At 40.6% G+C, this 19,890-nt stretch overlaps 1 protein-coding gene across 1 annotated transcript; it reads right to left on the reverse strand.

Moving 5' to 3' along the window:
* On the reverse strand, nucleotides 1–19,110 carry fndc4a (fibronectin type III domain containing 4a). The gene is made up of 6 exons (XM_084699426.1): nucleotides 19,035–19,110; nucleotides 11,561–11,676; nucleotides 10,144–10,348; nucleotides 4,610–4,699; nucleotides 2,187–2,320; nucleotides 1–113 (listed from the first exon to the last, which is right to left on the reverse strand). The coding sequence occupies exons 1-6, from the start codon at nucleotides 19,108–19,110 to the stop codon at nucleotides 72–74; spliced, it is 663 nt and encodes a 220-aa protein (XP_084555552.1). The 3' UTR covers nucleotides 1–71.
* Between the last annotated feature and the right edge of the window lie 780 nt (nucleotides 19,111–19,890).

Here is a 19,890-nt window from a genome sequence, read left to right on the forward strand (position 1 = left end):
TTCTGCCCAGGAGTTTTCCTCATTGGTGAGGGGGTTGAGAATGGAGAGGAGAAGAAGGGAGGGAAGGGCGATCAAACCTCAATGATGTTGATAGATCGCACAGACGGATGAAACTGCAATAGAAGAGAGTAAAAAAGAAAAAAAAGAAGCATAATTGGGACGATGTTTTGTTTCTCTGTCACAACTGAGATGATCAGTAAAAGCTTGTAAGGATGTATGTTGATTAGAAGCTGAGAAGATTGGTTAGATGTATCAAGCATTCCAGGAAAAGTGTGCAGATCAAAGGAATCCCCTGACTAATGTTTAGTTTCTAATTTGTATTTAGAGCAGTCATTTATATAATTTGTATTGCCTTTGGTGCAATCAGTTTTTTGTTTAAATAAAATACCACCAACTCTCAAATCTGTGCTCTATGGCTTGTTCGAGGTGTTCCATGCCTAAATGACCAAATTAACTTCCTCCATGTATCTTCATTTGAGGCTTGGACTGGTTTTAGATTCAGTCTGCTTAGGAACAATAACCTAGCCCAGTCCAGCAAGGTAGAAAGTTCCATTACAGCTTTACCCTGGGGACCTAGGAATGTACCAAACTTAAAAATCGATCGTCTGCTGCTTAATGAATGTTGTGGATCGAGTCTGATTGTCCAGTCTCCAGTCCTTCTGCTGCTCCAACTCAACCGAGGTCTCTGGGAGGTTTTGAAACACAACAAATGTGTCTGACGGATAAAAATCATTGACACTTGATAATCAGCAAGGTTTCGGACAGATCATCTGGGGTGAAAAGTGGAGAAGATCGATCACCATAACAGACAGTTTTCTTATCCAGCATTCTCCCCTCCGCAGGGTGTGGAAATGGATGGTGTAAAATTTTCACTCTGTTTCGCTCTCTTTTTTTTCTTCAGAAATACCCATTTTCTGTTGGCCAGCAGGCACAACCCGACTTCAAAAGTTGTGTTGTTATCACCCATTAAAAGTTAATTTCACCAGCAAAGCCACTGAGGCCGTTTCATCTGACTGGAAGCTAGTAAGGAATGCAATATACTTGATATAGTGTGTGGGACATCAAATGGGAGACATCATTAAGGAGAACAGTGAAGCACAACACAGCCCCCAAACCTCGCTTGTACACCAATTAGAGAAACATTGTGTTGATATTAAATCAGACTGGTTTTGATTAATCCTTCTCGCACTGTAGTAAACTGTCCAAAATGAATCTAAAACACCACAGGATGTGGTGTCTATAAAGTTACTTCTTCTAATCGCAAAGGTATGGCAACTATAGGTATTTATTTCTCATGAAATGAAAAGCAGTCTCATTTTATACAGTAATTAGAGAAACAATCACTGTCAGTTGTAAAACTCCAGGGAAGTTGATGACGTTTCTTAAGTTGTCCCATTTTCATGATCACATGGTCACTTTATAAAAAGCTGAATTGAAACAACTCTCTAAAAACACAATAAGAAAGCCATTGGATTGCTCTTGAGCTCATTTAAATGTAAAAATGCAATACAGCTTTAATCTAATTCTACAAACTGGGAAACATCACATTCTAATGGTCAAAGTCATCGATTGGTTCATGCCCTTAAATCTGAGCTATTTTTGGATATATCAACCATTATCCAGGATTCCAATGAGCCAACACTGACATTCTGTCTCCATTTAGCTGGCCTTTGATTGCATTCATATTTCATATCAGGGATTCGTTCCTTCCCAGCATTGCCCTTTCTGCCTCCCACATAGTCACGCACTGGCAAGCTAATCCATAAGGTAAGCTCCGAAGCATGGAACGCTATCAGAAGGAGTTCTCACTGTGATCCAAACTGCAGCATATAGAATGTGACAGTGTTTTAATTTTTACAGCTCGATTATTTTTGTTGGTTTTCTTTAATCACCTGTGATATGGAAATGGGGATCCTGAGATCGCTGCCTAAAGGTTACCATGGTGATGGTGGGGTGGTGATGTAAAATAGGGATTGGAACGGATTTTATATTTTCTAGGTCAGGTGAGTTCTGGAATGTCTGTAAACAATTGTTCAAGATACAGTTATTAGATGCTGTAAATTGCTGGCATTGATTTCCTTAGTTGAGATGTTAAGGCAGCCTCTGTACCATCCAATCACAGCAAACTGCGCAGCGATACCATCATTCTGAACAGACGCATTGTGTGAGGGTGTTTGTTCCCTCACCTTACTCCGGAGCAAGCCTCCACTGTGGTGCTCCGGGGTGCTCCTCTCTGAGGACGGCTTCACCTTCTCCTTACTGTTACTGGAGTCATTGTCCTTGATGATGTCATACTGCCTGCAGAACAGGGCGATGACGGCTACAGGGGGTGAATGAGAGAGTGAGACAGAGAGGGTGAAAGAATGAGAGGAGGAGATGGAAGACAAAGAGATAGAGGAGAGGAGGGGGATCAAGAGAGAAAAGAGGGAGGGAGAGACACAGAAGTGAGAATTTCTGTGACGTTGTCATTTAATGACAAGCCTGTCGTTCCTTCCTGTCACCAGGCACATTGATGAGCCATGTGGGGAATGGAATCCCCAAGGGGAGCCTTGGCCGTGGTGAAGGAGCCTTTATTCTCCAGCTTCAAACACCTGTCATTCTACATGGCGTTTGAGATATAAGACGTGGAAACCCATATGACCTTGGTCTATTGTGAAATTAAATACAGCACCATTAATCCCTTTTAATTAATATAATTAAGTCATCTCAAATAGCTCACTACCTAATACTCGTTATGTTAAATCGAACTATGAACATTTTGAACCGTGCAGAGACTGAGACATGTTTTGAAATGCCCCATATTGTGTCCTGTCAGATGTAAGATTTATCATCATGGAACGGAAGACATTCCTGTGAATGCTAGATGAGGGAATATAACAAGAAGCAGAAAGTGTCTGAGGGAATGTAGCAGTGAAGCAGTTAGTGTCAGAGCAACACCATTGTGCCCTTGAAAGAAGCAATTACCTCAGGATGGATATTGTACTATACATGCTAGAGATTGTGTTTCTCTCTGGATAACAGTGTTTGCAAGGGGCATATATAAAAGAGGGATTGAGAGAAAGAGTAGATAAGAATGTTAACAAGAGATAACCTCAGAGATAACTCAGAGGTGCTGTTACAAGATACAAATGTCTTAAAGAAGACATCACTCCCCGTAGGATAATGTTTCTTTTGGTAAATGCTTCCATTGGAGCCACAATATCAATATCACGATAGATAATGACTCAATCTGAAATACACAAAAAGTGAATACACAATAGTGATTACTCTTAGCAGCTGGACCTGTGCACAAGAGGTCACATATGTTGATAGCTGTCATCAGAATATGTGACCTCTGTGTTACAGGGCTGAAAATGTCTGACACACCAACCAAACCATCTCAAATGGCTTATCTGTCCTTGTCATGTATCACCTGAAGACGATCACCCATTTGGTTAAATATTATTTTAGCCATTTAAAGTACAATGTTGCAAGGAGCAAACAATGTGTTTTAATATGAGCAAAACATTATGTTTTATACTGACATACTTATTGGCGACTTTTAGATATGTGTATTTACTATGCTTGATGTATACGTGTATGTAAGTATGTTTGTACTAATACTTTGTAAGTATAGTATACTTTACTTTTAATATTTTTCGTATGGGATTCCAGTACTACAGCTGCTACATGTGCCCCTGGTCAATGTCTACCTGTTCAGAGAGAACACACTGACTATGTACTTGTTATTGAAATGTACTGTATCAACACTTCACCCATCTGAATGGGTTTCCTAAATCCTCAGTGAGTGCTGAACGTACGTCCCAACCCATCAAACCCAGAACCTCAATTTCCTCCTCCTGTATTTCAAATGCATAAAAAGCCCCAATTGCTGTGAGCAGATTACACATTTACAAAGACTTCATAAAACACTTAATTGCCGAAGGGATAAAGCGCTGTACTTTCACTGATGGATACAACAAGTGCCATGTATTGTTCAAAGCTTCCTGCTTCCTTTTCAAAGTTTGATATGCTTTTCTGTGATTAGTATTACTCCCCCAGCTCTGAAGCCATGGGCAGGGTATCCTGCTTCCGGTTCCTGGAAGACAAGTTGGATATGCCAGTTTGCATTGTGCTTCATCTCTTCATTGATCAAACCCGGTTCTCAGAGAGCTGATAAGTCATTACTCCAATTGGGTTGATGAGCAGAGGCTAGTGAGAGTGGCGGGGTGTCAGTTTGACTTTTTGTGGGCTGAAAGGAGAAAGCTGACAGTCTGAAGCTACTAAAGAGAGCTGCTGAAGTCATAATGGGTCTTTTCAAACTGATTTCAAACTGACTCTAGGTTTCGTGACTCACGGTCCTGCCATAAAAATTACTGTTCTGGGGTTCACAGGCTGATGGATTACAATAATTGATTTGTTTAAATATGATAAATATATTGAAAGTGCTTGAGGGAATACTGATTTTGAATACTTGAAGCCCATTCCAAAAACTACACATCAACAACTAACACGTCTATCCATTTTTACACTACTACCAAGTTGTTTTCCAGTGAGTGTGCTCAATGCATATTGTAGCACAAAGCATAACACTCTTTCAATAATTTGTCAGCAATGTATGAAACCTTACCTGCCCACATGAGCAGCACCACCACAATTATGATCAGCTCTCCCGTCTGCAGGTGTCTGGACTTGTCCAAGCCCTGGACTGTGGGGTCATCTGTGAGGAGAGAGGCCCAAGACTGTCTATCACATTATAGCAATCACACCAATGTCTCCTAAGAGTGGGTTAGTGGGCCTACATGTTTTCGAATGGCCTCAGATCTAAAACACAAGAGAACCTGTCTTAATTAGAAATAATCCTGATATTACCTGCCAGGGTTAGTGGGAGTAATGGGAGGTTAAAAGTACAAAAATATCAGCATTAGTCACATTTTTACAATTCTGTTTGTGATTATTAAGTGTGGTTAACTTAAGTTTGCTTTTTGAGCTTGATTTAAAAACACTTCCATGCAAGAAAATCTGACTTGATAACTGGAACATCAAACTTTAAAAAGAAGAATAAAAACAAAGCCTGACTTCTAACAGAATTCTAAACAAACACCAGACAGAACTAGTGTCAACTTCACTGACATGTTTTTCTTAGTCGCTTAAGAAAACTTGCTTGAAACTATAGTCTCCACAAAGCCACATACTATCGTAACAAAGACTTGGGCCATGTGCTTCCCCATTAACCATCTGTCAGTGTGGGGAAGTGAAGATTGCTGTTTATCTCTCACTGCCATCATTGTCCTCCTACAACGGTCACAAGAAGACGAAGAACCGGACAAAACCACACATCCATCTTCTAGAATTAATCCTTCTTTAAGGGGATTGACTAAATGCCCATTTGCTTCTCTCAATACCATCTTTTAACCTGTGTGGAACTCTTCCAGAGCAGCACTTCTCCCAATTGATTCTCTTTAGAAGATTACACCATCATAACGTTGGCTGGAAATACTTGGCTGTCAGCTCTCCACTCAATGGCAATTACCAAGAAGGGTCATATGTATCCCTGTACGCGTTTTTTCTTTTTCTTTCCTTTCAGTCTTTTGATTAAGAATGGAGAAAAATTGAGTGACAAGGAGCAGGAAACCTATTCTCATACGTGAGAAAATGGAGGATGAGAGAGAGAGAGACTCTCATCTGCTATTTTTCATAAATTTATATTTATGAGGGGAGGTGGGGCGCCTGAGGCAGGTAGAAGAACTGTGAACCAACGCAAGAAAACCTGCCACTTCCTTACATTGGAGCATTGGAGCATTGCTTAGATATGCTCGCTGACTCTTAAAGAGGAACTAAGTCATCCTTATAGGGGCTTATCAGTGAGAGTGTTTTAAGTAGATTTTTGGAAGTTCAAAACATTGAGACACCTCCTCTGTGTCATTGTAACTTAGACAACATCAATTTCTTCAAGTTATCTCATCAGCATGGAACGTTTCTGTCCTATACTCATGGTTGCCATTATGTTTAAACACCTGGTGCTAAATCAATAAAACCACTCCCAGGACTCAACCAGAAGCGAAGTAGAAGATCAATATGTTTGTGATGGACTGGCACTAAGTTGCTATTCACTTTATAAGTTCACAGATTTATTCTGCTTCAGTGAATTCAAGATGTCTGAAGATGTGTTTTATCGACTGCCGTTTGTCAAGTTCAGAGTGTCCTCTACAATGCATAATTTCTCACCATTATCAAAATTAAAGCCACAAAGTATAGATTATGGAAATACAGCCTCACTTACAATCCTACCCTTGAGTGCAATCTCAGTCTTTGGACATGCATTGGACGGAGCTGCGTGACAGTTTTTGATACACGATAACTGAATCAAGTCAAATGATCTGCAGCAAACGGCTATTCAGAGTGGTGTGTAGATAGCAGCAGTGTCTGTTTACTGTTGCTGCTGTCAAAGCTGCTAGGCCAGGCCAAGTTTAGACTATGACTCAGTGCTCTCAACCTGGCATCTCTTTGAAGTCTCACAGTAATTGTGTCTAAGGGGGGCTCATTCCTAGTTATGTTTGACAGCACAGACATCGTTCTCTGAAAATCCAGACTTATACGCATCCCCAAGCACCAGCAACAACTGCAGTCCGCACTGCAGACTGTGTAGGAGCTTTGTGGTAGGCTGTGTGTTCAATGGTTTGTTGTTTATTGTGCTGCTTTTGAGTTGTTTATTACATTTACATTTAGTCATTTAGCAGACGCGCTTATCCAGAGTGACTTACAGTAAGTACAGGGACAGTCCCCCCGAGGCAAGTAGGGTGAAGTGCCTTGCCCAAGGACACAACGTCAATTTGCACTTTCAAACCTGTAACCTTCTGATTAATAGCCTGATTCCTTAACCGCTCAGCAATCCGACCCCCCTGTTTATGACAAATTTGATGCATTGAAGTGAGTTTCCAGCTTGCATCCTGATCAAGCTTCTTTTACCAACAAAAACATAAAATATGTAAGGAAAAAACAAATCCCCTCATAGTCCTGTATCATCTGTATTTGACCTATGTGGCTGAATGTGTAACCTCACAGTATTGTGCCATATACTTCAAAACAGTACCATAGTCTAAATACTTATATTACACAATCATACATTACCTAAATACATTTGCATACAGTATACATTGTTGTCATGTTTGATGTTTTCAACACTACCAGCTGCAGTACATCGCTGCAGATAGAGCCACAGTTTAAATAAAACATGACTCCTGAGTATTTTCCAGCTGCTCTAGAGGCCAACCACAAAGCAGGCTAGAAAAAATTGTTCACATATGAAGTACCCTCTTGAATTTTGTGGCCTGAAAAAAAAATCTTCAAATGCATATGTTCCGATCACATGGCATGGTTCAGGCAGTAATGAAATTGCCTTCGAGTCTTTGAAACTGCAGCATTGATTTCTAAACAAATTCCAACAAAGCCTATTTATATCCAAATTTCCCATCCATACAGTAGAGAGCCAGCATTGTTTGTTTGTGTTTTATGCGTGGCATGTATGGGTTAGGGATCAAACCATGAGGGAGAGGTCCTACATTCTGCCCTTATGCCTCACACACGTAATCATAATTTCTTCTGTCAAAGTGTTTCTTTGGTCAGGACGTGGTAAAACTTGGCTATTGATCCTAAACAATCACAGCTGTAGCTCATTGCAATGATTCTGGATGCCTGCTGGACCTGCAAATCCATTTAGTCTGAATACGAGTCAAGATAGCTAGATTGAAAGGGCTTTTTTTGTGGTTGAAGCATTCAGGATGCACACAAAAGAGAGAGGTGTGACATTACGTTTAAAAGGTGAGTTGTGACTAATTGCGTTGTGGCCAGTGGGAGGCCGTGCCAGATTACATTATTTCAGGACTAACATAAAATTCCTAAATGTTCTCTGAGGCCAAAACACGAAAGTGTACGAGGCACTAGGGTGTTAAAGAGACGCATTGCTACCAGATAACGCAGCTGTAATTTTGTGATAACAACTCGCATTCATCTTCCAGAGGGCGTGAAAACAGAAAATGTTGCAGGGACACACAAGGGACTGAGCTTTGTTTTCTAATTTCCACAGATTCGGGACTTCCACTAAGGAACTTGTCTCTTTTTGAATTATTTATCGTCATAATGACTTGATCCTCCATGGTGTGCTCTGAGGTTGTTACATGACCAGACAAGACTGGAGGAGTGCCTACACATCCCACCCAGTGCAGCATGCTGCATAACCCTTCAAACATGTTCTGAGACATTAGAGAAGTGAATACCGGCACACAAAAATACTGTAGCTCTCTTACTTTATTGCAAGGTTTCAACCAACAAGATCCTAGAATCCTTGATGAATGGGATATACTTTAATTTGACTAAAGTATACCCAGAGTTTCAAGGCAGACTGTAGATGCCTACACTCTTTACTGTTGACATATCATGCAAAGACTACAAAGTAACTAGGGGGAAACATTGATTTATTCATGTTATTTATCACAACTGATATCATCAGCCAGGATCTATGCCGTTTCTTCACAGTCTAATCCAAGAGTGTTGGATGAAGGATGCCACCAATGATTGGAAACAATCTGGATAAACAATCTGCAGTGCAATGCAGTTCTCAATATTTATATATATAGCCAACATTAACCGGGAAGTCTGAGATGTTGTTTACATCCTACAACCCCAAAGCACACTTCCACTAATGAAGTTCATCCACTGACTGGATTGTTTCTCTGACCCACTTGGATCACTCAGTCTACTAGTTGTGATTCATACTTGATAGTAAATCTTGATTTGAATCTTTAGAACCGCTCAGACTGCCTACTTTATAAATGGAGGATTCAAAGGAATTTTAGATGCTAACTCTCTGCATTATTTATATGTGTACATGTTGAGAACAAAGTGGATTGGTTTCAAGTAAAATCTTCTGATCAAAGTTTCATATTTCATTATACGGTCATCTTTAAGGTCCACTGTTTCTTATTTTTCTTGGTCCAACCTAGTAATATTTACTAGTACACAATTTGCTTTGAAAGGCAATGTTTAACATGTCAGCACACATACTTTATCTTTAGTTAGCCACATGGTATCTTAGATTTTGCTGATCCATTCCATCTTTTATAATGGTACCCATCCTGAGTCGGCAAAAATGTATAATTAATTATTCACCTATATCAGCAGTTCCAGTTAACATGATTTGACCCTCCCACCATGTAAAATGAAAGAAAAGAAAGGATCTGCTCTGTAGAACTATATCTATAAATCGTATTTATTGTCTAGGTGAAAGCCTAACAAAGACCCCCCTACAACCTCTGCTGCCTAATCATGACCCCTAACCATGAACCCTAACCCTAATTATGACCCCTAACTATGACCCCTAACCATGACCCCTAACCATGACCCCTAACCCTAACCATGACCCCTAACCATGACCCCTAACCTCTACACCCCCTTCCTTGAGTCAATCCTAAATCTAAATGTATTACCTCCTTCTGGACTAAAATGTATTGAACCCTCCCCCAGTTGTCTAGGGACAGCGTATTCATCCCTAATCCTATCTACTTGACCATGCCGCAATCTGTCTGAAACACCTATTAGCCACCTTGAGTGAGACAGAGATGTATATATTAACAGTCTCGCTTGCAGCCATGCGTGAAGACTCCGTCAATATTAAATTGGGCAGAAGAAGAAAATCACCGGGAGAGAGACACAGTGATGCACCTTTGGGAGCTGCTGTGAGAGCTGGGCGAGGGGGAGGCCTCCGTGCTACATGCACTTACTGTACTGTAGTACCCTAACCCACTCTTATGTCCCATGCTTGAAAGCGAAAAGAGAGGCAATTTAATGCATGGGAAGATATTTCTGCATGAGGAGCTATTCCTGGAGTTTAAAGAAATGGGAGGTTCCTTACTTCACCTCCAGGAAGAAGACGCACAGCCCCAGGGTGGCTACTACTGTACTACTTCAACAATTCCCAATACTACTTTTAATATTTGTGGTAATCATTTTGTACATTTCCTTTGCAAACCAACTGAGTTGCCTGTGTATTTTTTAAACCATGTGCTTCAGTTTAAGGGTTTTACGTGGCATTCATCCATTTATAAAATTTAAATGCACTCAGCCATACATCTCAGCCATCTTGGTACCTATAACAGACATGCTCACCCTGGTTGGAGCTGTTGGACGGGAAACGATCCGACTTCTTGAGGGTGAGAAAATGGACCTTCTTACTTGGCTGGCTCTCACCATACAGGCCGATGGACTGCACCTGGATGATGTAATCCGTCTCTTCCTCGAGGTCCCAGAGGACGCAGGCCCGACTGGTTGTGTTCACCTCGCGGATGAACCTCTGCATGTGACCGTCCTGCCTCTGTGAGTAACACATGCCATTAATGAGCCAGGGGTTAGACCATCGAGATGACTCAGTGGATACATTTAAGTTAACTCAAAGAGCATGTAAATTAATATATGCAATCTGATAGATATTACTTGCTCCTACTCCTTGCTCTGAACTTGAAGGTGCATTATTCATAATGTTGAGGATGCCTTCACTTTCCTAAATCCCTGGTGGTGTCAATGGACATGTTTGTATTCAGGCCCTGCTCAGTCTTCTCTACCCCATCACTCTTCCAAGGCCCTCGGCTAGATGTCTTATGTTCTTTTTCATTGGCACACTTGACAGAGAGATCAGATACAGGGGCTCATTTCGCTCTTTAGACAATAAATAATGCAAGCATGTGACCGCCACACACTCAGTGCAGCTATTAGACCCGCATTAGCCACAATGCAGACCATGATGAATGGCCATAAAGAGAGTAATTCAAATGTTATGACCACTGTGAATATCAAGTTCACTGCCTTGTACGTAACTGTAAAAAAATATATATAACGTAAACAAACTGAACTTAAATAAACGTTTTCTTTCCTCATGTGAGCATCAACAGGTCATTTTATCAATGCTATTTTGATACCAGCTAGCCTTAATATTTATATGTTGTCTGTTGTATGTATTTCCCCAGCAAACAATGTTCTCTTGACAAATCAGGCATGTCAGGTTTTATTTAGATTTCAAGCTGTGGTGCCAGATTTAGTCCATCACTCTTCTTGGCAGGATCATTACTCTGTGAACTACACAGCTGGTATTGCTAGAAGAATGAATATGTGGGAAACGGGAATATGTGCACCACACCAAAGAGTAAGGATTATATTGATAAAAGTGATTTACAAAAATAAAAAACATTCACTGGGGATAAAACATGAAATTTCACTTGGGTAACTGAATTTATGGGACAATGTATGCAATTTACATTACATTACATTTAGCAGACACTCTTATCCAGAGCGACTTACAGTAAGTACAGGGACATTCCCCCCGAGGCAAGTAGGGTGAAGTGCCTTGCCCAAGGACACAACATCATTTGGCACAGCCAGGGAATCAAACTGGCGATTACTAGCCTGACTCCCTCACCGCTCAGCCACCTGGTCTCCTTGCAATTCACTTCAGGTATCACATTAACTCACACACCTTTGTCAACATCATGTTAACCCAAATCCCAGATTGCAAAATCCAACAACAACTTACTTGTTGTGAGATGGAGAAGCCAATGATGATGTCACCTTCTGGAACTTCCCAAGACACAGTGGCAGAGTCCGCCCTCAGGTGCATGACAGACACATTTACTGGAGCAGGAGGGCGGTCTGAACAGAAAGGAAAGAGACCATATTTATGGTGATTTAAAGTGAACAGTCAATCATCAAATGTACAGTACTTGTATTGGAGTCATTGCGGAAGGTCAATTTGGAAAGAGTGTGACCCTTTCTTCAGAATCACCTACAGTATTTTAAACTACATTTTGTTTAATATTTGACCAATTTAGGAAGTAAAACTGCTTTACAGCTCCATCTCTAAATGGCTAAAACTGAGCTTTTACCATAAAGTAAAATATATTTACTTATGACACAAATTCAGAACGACATCTCATGAATGCATTGTATATATTTTTTATTTCCAGTGAAACAGAACAATAGCCCTTAAATTCCTGTATAATAATCCCCCCCCGCCCACACACACACCTCTGTTTGTTTAGGAAGTTATTTTCATCCACCTCTCCTGAAAATCAGGTTTAGTCACGGTCAAGTCAAGCTCCTATACAATATTTATAGAAGATGAAAAAACACTCTTTGACACATCTTTCCATTTTCCATTTACTCCTCTGAACTAAACAGAAAGGATTTCCTGCCAAGAAAGCTCTCCAATCTGCCAACCCTGCCACTGTATGTAAAAACCCAAGCCATAGTATATCCAAACAAGAGCTATCTAGAATGAATACGCTACTTTAGAAGGCAATCTCAGTAAAACAAATATATAATTTATGATTTTTTGTATGTTTTAGTGCTTCTGAGCATCTGCCCGAGCAACATAAACAGTAGGATTGAGGGTAGGCCTACAGAGACAGGCCTGCCTTGTGGAAAAGTGTTTGTGTGTTTGAATTGAAGTTTTGAAGCCTCTTCATAGCTCATCACATTTTTGTTATGGCTCACTAATGCACTATAATGAAGGAATTGTAAAATAATTCTAATAATGTAGCAGTTAATTTGGTCAATTACTGTTTAGTTAAATTGCATTCCATTATCACAATAAATATTGCTGCAACCTCTTGTTTTTTGCTTGTTTCACCCATTCAGTTTGGTTAAACAACAACTGATGACAGTCTGGCCTTTAAAATGTTTCTTGTCCATCCTTCTTGATCGGTGCCACATTTCTTTACCCTGTCGCTTACCAGTCATCTATCATCATTTAATGGTCACCGGACAAGCTGATTACAGTGGCACAAAAGCCTGGGCAATCAGGCCTGAGAAACAGAGGGTGACAGATTCAATGGGAGATCCAGTGTCTCGCTTTCCCAGCAATCACTTGGGCAAGACTGGACCGCCAGGAGGAGGTAATGAGAAGCAGGTGGACGAACTGTAACGAATGAGCTCCCCTGTGGGCCAGAATCTTTTTTTACAAAGAATAGGACAACTAGTGACATTCATGCTAAAATAATATAATACAAGATTGTTATCAGTTGTATAATATGGATGAAGGCAACACCAAGCACAGTATGTGAGAATATCAGGATGATTGTTGGATTAAAATACCTGCTGCTGATAAAATTGAATTTGCGTTAAATAGCGGCATAATAGTTATTGGATCAGCATTGAAGATAACATTTTTCAAAGTCAATTAGCAGTAGCATTTGCATTTGTCAAATAGCTATAGCTTTTGACAATTTGACTAGGACACACCAACCCTTAACCATGTTATCCTCAGATGACAGACATAGCCACATGGAAGAAGCATCATCCGGAGGGAGCCATGTGGAAATACCAACAACAAGATTGACAAAACTGGCAACCATTCCTAATCATTAGCAGTCTGGTCCTTCCTCTCTCTATTCCCCTCCTTCCCTCGCCCTCACTCTTATCAGGGATACGATCAATGGCCGTCTCCTCGTTGTGTCACCAAGGTGAGCGATTGTGCGAAGTATCAGAATGAGAATCAATTCCATCCAATGACATCGCAGAGGGAGGTCATGTGTCCCAGGTTGTGATATCAGTCATAGTTATGCTTCAGCCTCAGGGAGAGAATACACTTAGGAGGTCAGTGTCAACTACAGGCCTGGCACACATCTCATATATGCTGTGAGATCCACATGGATAATGGCAATTAAAATACCAAACTAAATGTAGGGCCAGCTATGACTAATGGCTTGTCAATGATGGAGAGAGAGGTGAGATGGGCGTAGTCTAGAGAGTGATATTGTGGAATCAAGAGGTCATGTCCATTTCGTTTTACCATTTAATGAGAACATTGGGGAACCTGAAAAAATAAAGTGGGTAGTACAATGTTAATATTACAGCATTGGAGAGTTTGCTTTTGAATGAGATGAATGCATGATTTTCATCATACACATGACTCATAGTGATGATAATATTGTGATGATGACGACTCTGGTTGTACTCATATGGATAAAGTATTAGGTTGCACTTGCAAAGTACTTACAGAAAATAAGATTGTTCCCCATAATATGAAACTAATCATAGAGCCACAGGATGACTAACAAGGCTTTCACCTCCATCTTGTGTAATTGGCTGCTGGGGTGTAAATGAGAATATATTATTACCCCTGTCACTTTATCCAAAACAAAACATCCTTAACTCATTGGCCTCTTGGCAAGCTTTAGACAATTCTACTTACGTGTGTACTTTTAACGCAGTAAATGCTCACACAGCTTTATACCACAATTACAATAATGACACTGTTAGCTGCCAATCTCATCATTATCCCTGGAAACTCATCAGTTAAAACTTGAACATCACATGTACAGTCATTTAACCTTGCATGTGAGTTATTCATGGCTGACACTTGGCCACAGGATGAAGGGTGTCAATATGTTCAAGGCAGTTCCTCATTGGGTGCTAGCAATAGTTGGATAGGCCTTGACACCTCTGCTACAGCTCTCCTACCACAGAGTGCAAGGCTGACACTAAGGTATAGAATTTGTCCAGTGGAGGACACGTTCATTTGTTACGATAGCTCATTGTCTTTTGGGTAATAGGGGTGACAGATATCCACACACGAGTAAAACCAGGCAGCTTCTGTGATATATGGTCTATGGACACTGCTGATAGAGCATGTGGTGGCCCAGTTGAAGAGGGGCCATGAATAATAGAGATAAAATGTTACTGTAAACCCAGCTCATCTATAGCCAAACCACACAAACTCTAGTGTTCAAAACACGTAAACGGGAACATTGAAAGATTACAATTTACAGACAAAGCCACACACACAAACAATTGAGCAGAAAAATACTTTCTTGAGTAATATACTTTATTATAATACATATTTACTGTTCCTTGTCCACAAGCAGTTATAGGTACCTTAGTAGTAATAAACAAATCAAATACTTAATTTCTCTGTATTATCATTGTGTTGGTATGCTGATGGTAAACTTTAGATGTCGTTTCTAGAGCAAATATCATAAAACTTAAAGTTAAATCAAACACGTTTCCAATGTTTCAAACTGACCGCGGTGGGTATGTTTGAGGTTGTCCTTTACAGCAAGCCACAGCAGTTCTCTGCTTAGAGACTTGACTTGTTTCATAGCAACAAATGTCATTGTGGGCTTAACACATTATGTAAGATCTGAAATCAAACAACGATAGGTCACCTGGGGTTAAGAGCGTGACGGGGGGAGGACAGAGCTCTTGTGGGACACCAACGCCCTGTCAGGATGAATCATGGTGTATGAAGCCATGGACCAGCACAGTAGCCACCCCCCATCTTTCCAGGGAGCACTCAGCCTAATGCTTGCAGAGATAGCTACAATAGCCATAATGCCATAGATATCGGTTGGGCCAGTATGTTGGTACATATTGATGTGTTTATCCAGCATTATAAAACACTGCCATTTACTGTACTGCCCAGTGAATACCTCAGTATGGGCTTTACTGTATGCCCCAGTGGTAAAGGCTGCCGCCAGTTGAATTGACAGATTCTAGCATCAGGCTGTCACAACTGGGCACTTTTATACAGGACGTGTAAAAGTTAAAAGTGATTGATCTTCTCAATAACACTGTCATAATGGGACTCTCTGGAGTCCATAATTCACCATATTCTAGTGGCTGACACAGCACCTCATGTTTACCAGGGTGATGGACTGTTTATGATACAGTGTGGTAATGCCAACATACTCTGCATTATATTTCACTTCTGCAAATAATTCACTATTAATGAATGACATTGACAAGGTCAATAATGAATTCACAAGCATCTTTAAGCGATAAGATTTGTGACCTACAATTTGCAAATGATTGTGTTGTGCACGAATAACGGTCAAATAAATCTGTTCATGGTTCTTCAGTCATTTGTATTTAACAAAGGCAGCAATACTGTTTCATGACACGCCTTAAAATAAACAATTTACCTGTTTGGTTTCTGGATAAACCACTTTCTCTTTACCTCAACTGAGCAATGTACACTGTGGGCTCTCGCACTGCAGGTTGTTCTAAGGTTGCTTTCACTAAACTGGCATCTTGACATTTGCTCGGCGGTTGAGACTTGAGGCAGTAACATGCTGGTTTTATCTCCAAGATGTGTCTGGTGCCCCCCACCCCCCAACCTGGCCCCCATTTCTCTCCCTTACTTCTGTGGATGTCACTCCCCTGCTTCATCTTGGAAAAGCTTTCACCTGGTTTGTGGCAAGATGGAAATGAGATCCTGTCTTTGATATGGTGTGGGAGCAGTTGCTGTCTTGGTCTGTGGCATTGTGCTTTCCAAGCTGTGAACTACATTGATGCAGCTAGACTCCAGTAGCTGACTCTATAAAGAAGATTCTGACAGAAATTGGAAGACACAGTTACATGCATGATTGGTGTATTTCATTTTTGGAGGGTTAATTGGAATGCCTTTGTCTCAGATATTTAGTCTTCAATGCACAAGCAACACATGCAAATGTTTTAGGAGTATCTGCAAGCCACATAACTTCATCCAAACAGCCTTATGCAGCTATCGCCATTGCACCTGCCTCCTTGTCCGTTTAAACAACCTTAATGTACAACATGTAGCCTATACAAAGCACAGAACACAAAGTTCCTGGGTCTAACAGTGGAGGGAGCAGAGTTAGTGAGGCGTGCTGTATCTGAACCCTATAAACTGTCAGTGCCTCAGTAAAACAGGCACTCCTTGTCCCTGTCCACCTCCCTCAGGTGCATGGTGTATGCAGTCAGGGAGCAGGGGCAGTGGCACCATGCTGTCCCCCAAAAGGGACCAGGTGTCAGTCTGAGGTTAATGTAATCTCTGTCTGTCCCCAGGGCTGCGTGACTTTGAAGCCACAATGCTTTTTTTTCACTGTTGAAGCGTAAAAGGAACTCACAATTAAAGATGAGAAGCCAGTCCAGTTTCTTGTAACAATTTATAGCAGACTATTTTGTCTTTTAAGACGAGGGTGGTGTCATTATTTTTTAATTGGTTGGATGTAGTCCATGACAGATGATGTAACAGGTGGAAATGATAGTCTCAGGATCACTGGGGTACCTACATTTAACTACTTTATGATTTGTCCCACAATTAGCCAAATACCCGTCATAACATTTTATTAACACACAATTGCCAATTTAGCAGATGGAGATGGGTTTGCATTGGCAACAAAATGTCCACATATATCCATAATCTCAAAATAAGTATTTCACCTCATACAAAATCACCACCTTGCATGCATATATTTTCAACGCAGGCAATCAAATACTATTTCATCTCACCACACTCAATTAATGTGTGTATTCCACTGAGCAGGAAAGACCAAGTCAAGGTCACAGCCCAGCTGGGCCGTTCCCGTTCTAATCAAGAGGCATTGAGATAATTTTACTTTAGTATTCTGCACAGGGAGTCTCCCAGGGGTGACAGTGACACTGCAGATGTCTCTGACATGGTCGGGGAGGATGCAGCCTCTTGCTCTCCAAATGGCCTTACTGCACGATCATCAGTCTGACCATATGTCATGTGCCCATCTTTTTTTTTCTTCCTTTTTTCCAAGAATGAGTAGTAGGCTACTTTGCTCAGACTTAATTGATACAGGCCAGAGTATTTGTTATATGGGGAACACAGTATACAATGTCCTATCTTCTGTAGTCTAGTCCTGACGAAGCCATTAGCTTATAATGTGGAGGAATCCAAGCTATGCTGTAGGCCAAATTAATTGAAAGGTTAGCCTACTGTATTTCTGACAGACTTTGATTATTAAGTAACTGTACCTTTGGCTATGAGAGCATCTCCAGATTGTCTGTCTTTGTCCAATTTAACTGACATCTAATGATTTAATTCCTTATCCACCCATTACTGGTTTATAATGGTGAAATCAAAATGGGAAATAAAACCGAATAGGCATGCTTTTGATGTAGGATAATGAAAACAGATGAATAACGCAGTTGCAAACCCCATTGCTCCAGCACATGCATTGGAAGGACCAATATTAAGTTCAAAAGCTATTTTCAACCTAAAAGCCCATTTCAACAGTCCATTCATATTCATGAGATTCTTAATGAGTCTTCTAATAGTATCCCTCTCTAGTTGACAGTGGAGCGTTCCCCTTACCATGGAGATAAAAAATGTACGCGCCCCTCAGAAAACACGTAGAGAGCCCAGAGCGTGCCAGACAGAACACGACCAACACCAGTCTCACTGACAAAACTAACATACAACACACTATTTCCAATTGTGAGTTCAGTAGTGAGAGAAAATGCAAATTCGTAACAGGAGGGCGAGAAGAAAGCGATGCTGATGTTTAAATAAATGAAAGAGTATAGCACATAAGAAGGGTATAATACCCAATGAGTTGCTTGCAGTGTCTTTGATAATATGTGGTGAAGACTATTATTCTGTAGACTTATAGCCTGTAGAGGGATTGGTACAAAATGCTTCAACCGTAAATAACTGCAGTAATTGGGGCTTTGCATTACTACGCACACATGGGCCTATCATGTTAGGTTAGTTTGAAATGAACAATTAAAGACTGACAGTGCCTGCAGTCCGTATGTTTGAAAAGCACCAATTAATTTATTTGAGATATCTTAATTTAGACAGAAAATGCACATTTACGCCGTGATCCTCAAAAGGTTAAGATTACTGAGGTCGAGGAGTTTTTTAGTGTATACTTGATACCGTTAGGAACTTTGTTCATGTTCATTCGATGATTATTTTGTTTATTTTGATTTTATCTTTATTTTACCTAGAGAGTCCCATTGAGATTAAAAATCTATTTTTAAAGGGAGACCTGGCCAAGACAGGCAGCAACATAATAATGGGACACAATAATGTCCTATAATAATAGTCAAATGAGTAACTTTTCAGTTTTATGTTTGTAACAATCTCCACTTTTGACATTTGAATCTGCAAAGTCTCATGACATAAGAGGGAGAGTTTTTATTTGTTTTTAACCTACATGCATTTGCAACTGCAAGTCTTGTTGATAGGCATTACAGACATCACATCAACATGAAACAGCATAACCACTTACTTGCTGCCACCAAGAACATGTCACTGCCGAAAAGCAACAGGATCACAGAGTTCAGCAACACAAGCAGGCGAGTCATGTCTGGAGGTTTTCTTAGTAGCTTCTGGTAAAAATGTTAATGTTCTTGGTCCACTCTTTTTTTATGACCCAGATGTAGGCTACTCTATTTGTTCGTTTTCATAGCATATTGAATTTGTTGAAATGATTCCTCTCACGAACCATTCCTTTTCCAACCATGCGACAGAGTCCAGGTATGTAGGCTAGAGTAGGTCAATCAACTTTATATCAAAATACCCCACATTTACGAACAGTTTGTCAACACGCCCATGACGTCCATGTCAACAAAAATTCCATCCATTTCGTTTAGAATCTTAAGGTTGTAGCCTTCAACGTCTTTATATCAAATCGCTGTGCTCTTATTCAATCTCACTGCGTTTGATGCGCCGTTATTCAATGTTCACATGTGGCTCCATCCGAATCGAACGCTGATGCCCTCGGCAAGTTCTATTGTTAATCTTCCACGAGCTCGGGGCGTTCGTTAAGTGCCGGTGCATACAGGTTGTCCCTGATTGTGCTCGCTAGGTCCCCTCAAACTGAGGGGACACGTCCAGGCAATTCAGCACCACAGACAGCGCCTAAGCACCACGCGGCGCACCAGCTAAAGTGCGCCTTCGCTCACAAGCGCTGCATCTCTGATTTATTTATTCAGGCAGATGTGTCACTCCGCGGAACCACTCTTCGGCGCTTCACTGATGTCCTAAAGGCAAATACCTACTCCTTTTCAGCACTTTTTATATTATATTTACATTCTCTTTTTACATTCTCTTTAACATTTCGTCCATGTACAAAATGTATATAA

This window comes from Hypomesus nipponensis, chromosome 6, assembly GCF_054491055.1.
Source record: "Hypomesus nipponensis isolate SF chromosome 6, ASM5449105v1, whole genome shotgun sequence".
NCBI classification, from domain to species: domain Eukaryota; kingdom Metazoa; phylum Chordata; class Actinopteri; order Osmeriformes; family Osmeridae; genus Hypomesus; species Hypomesus nipponensis.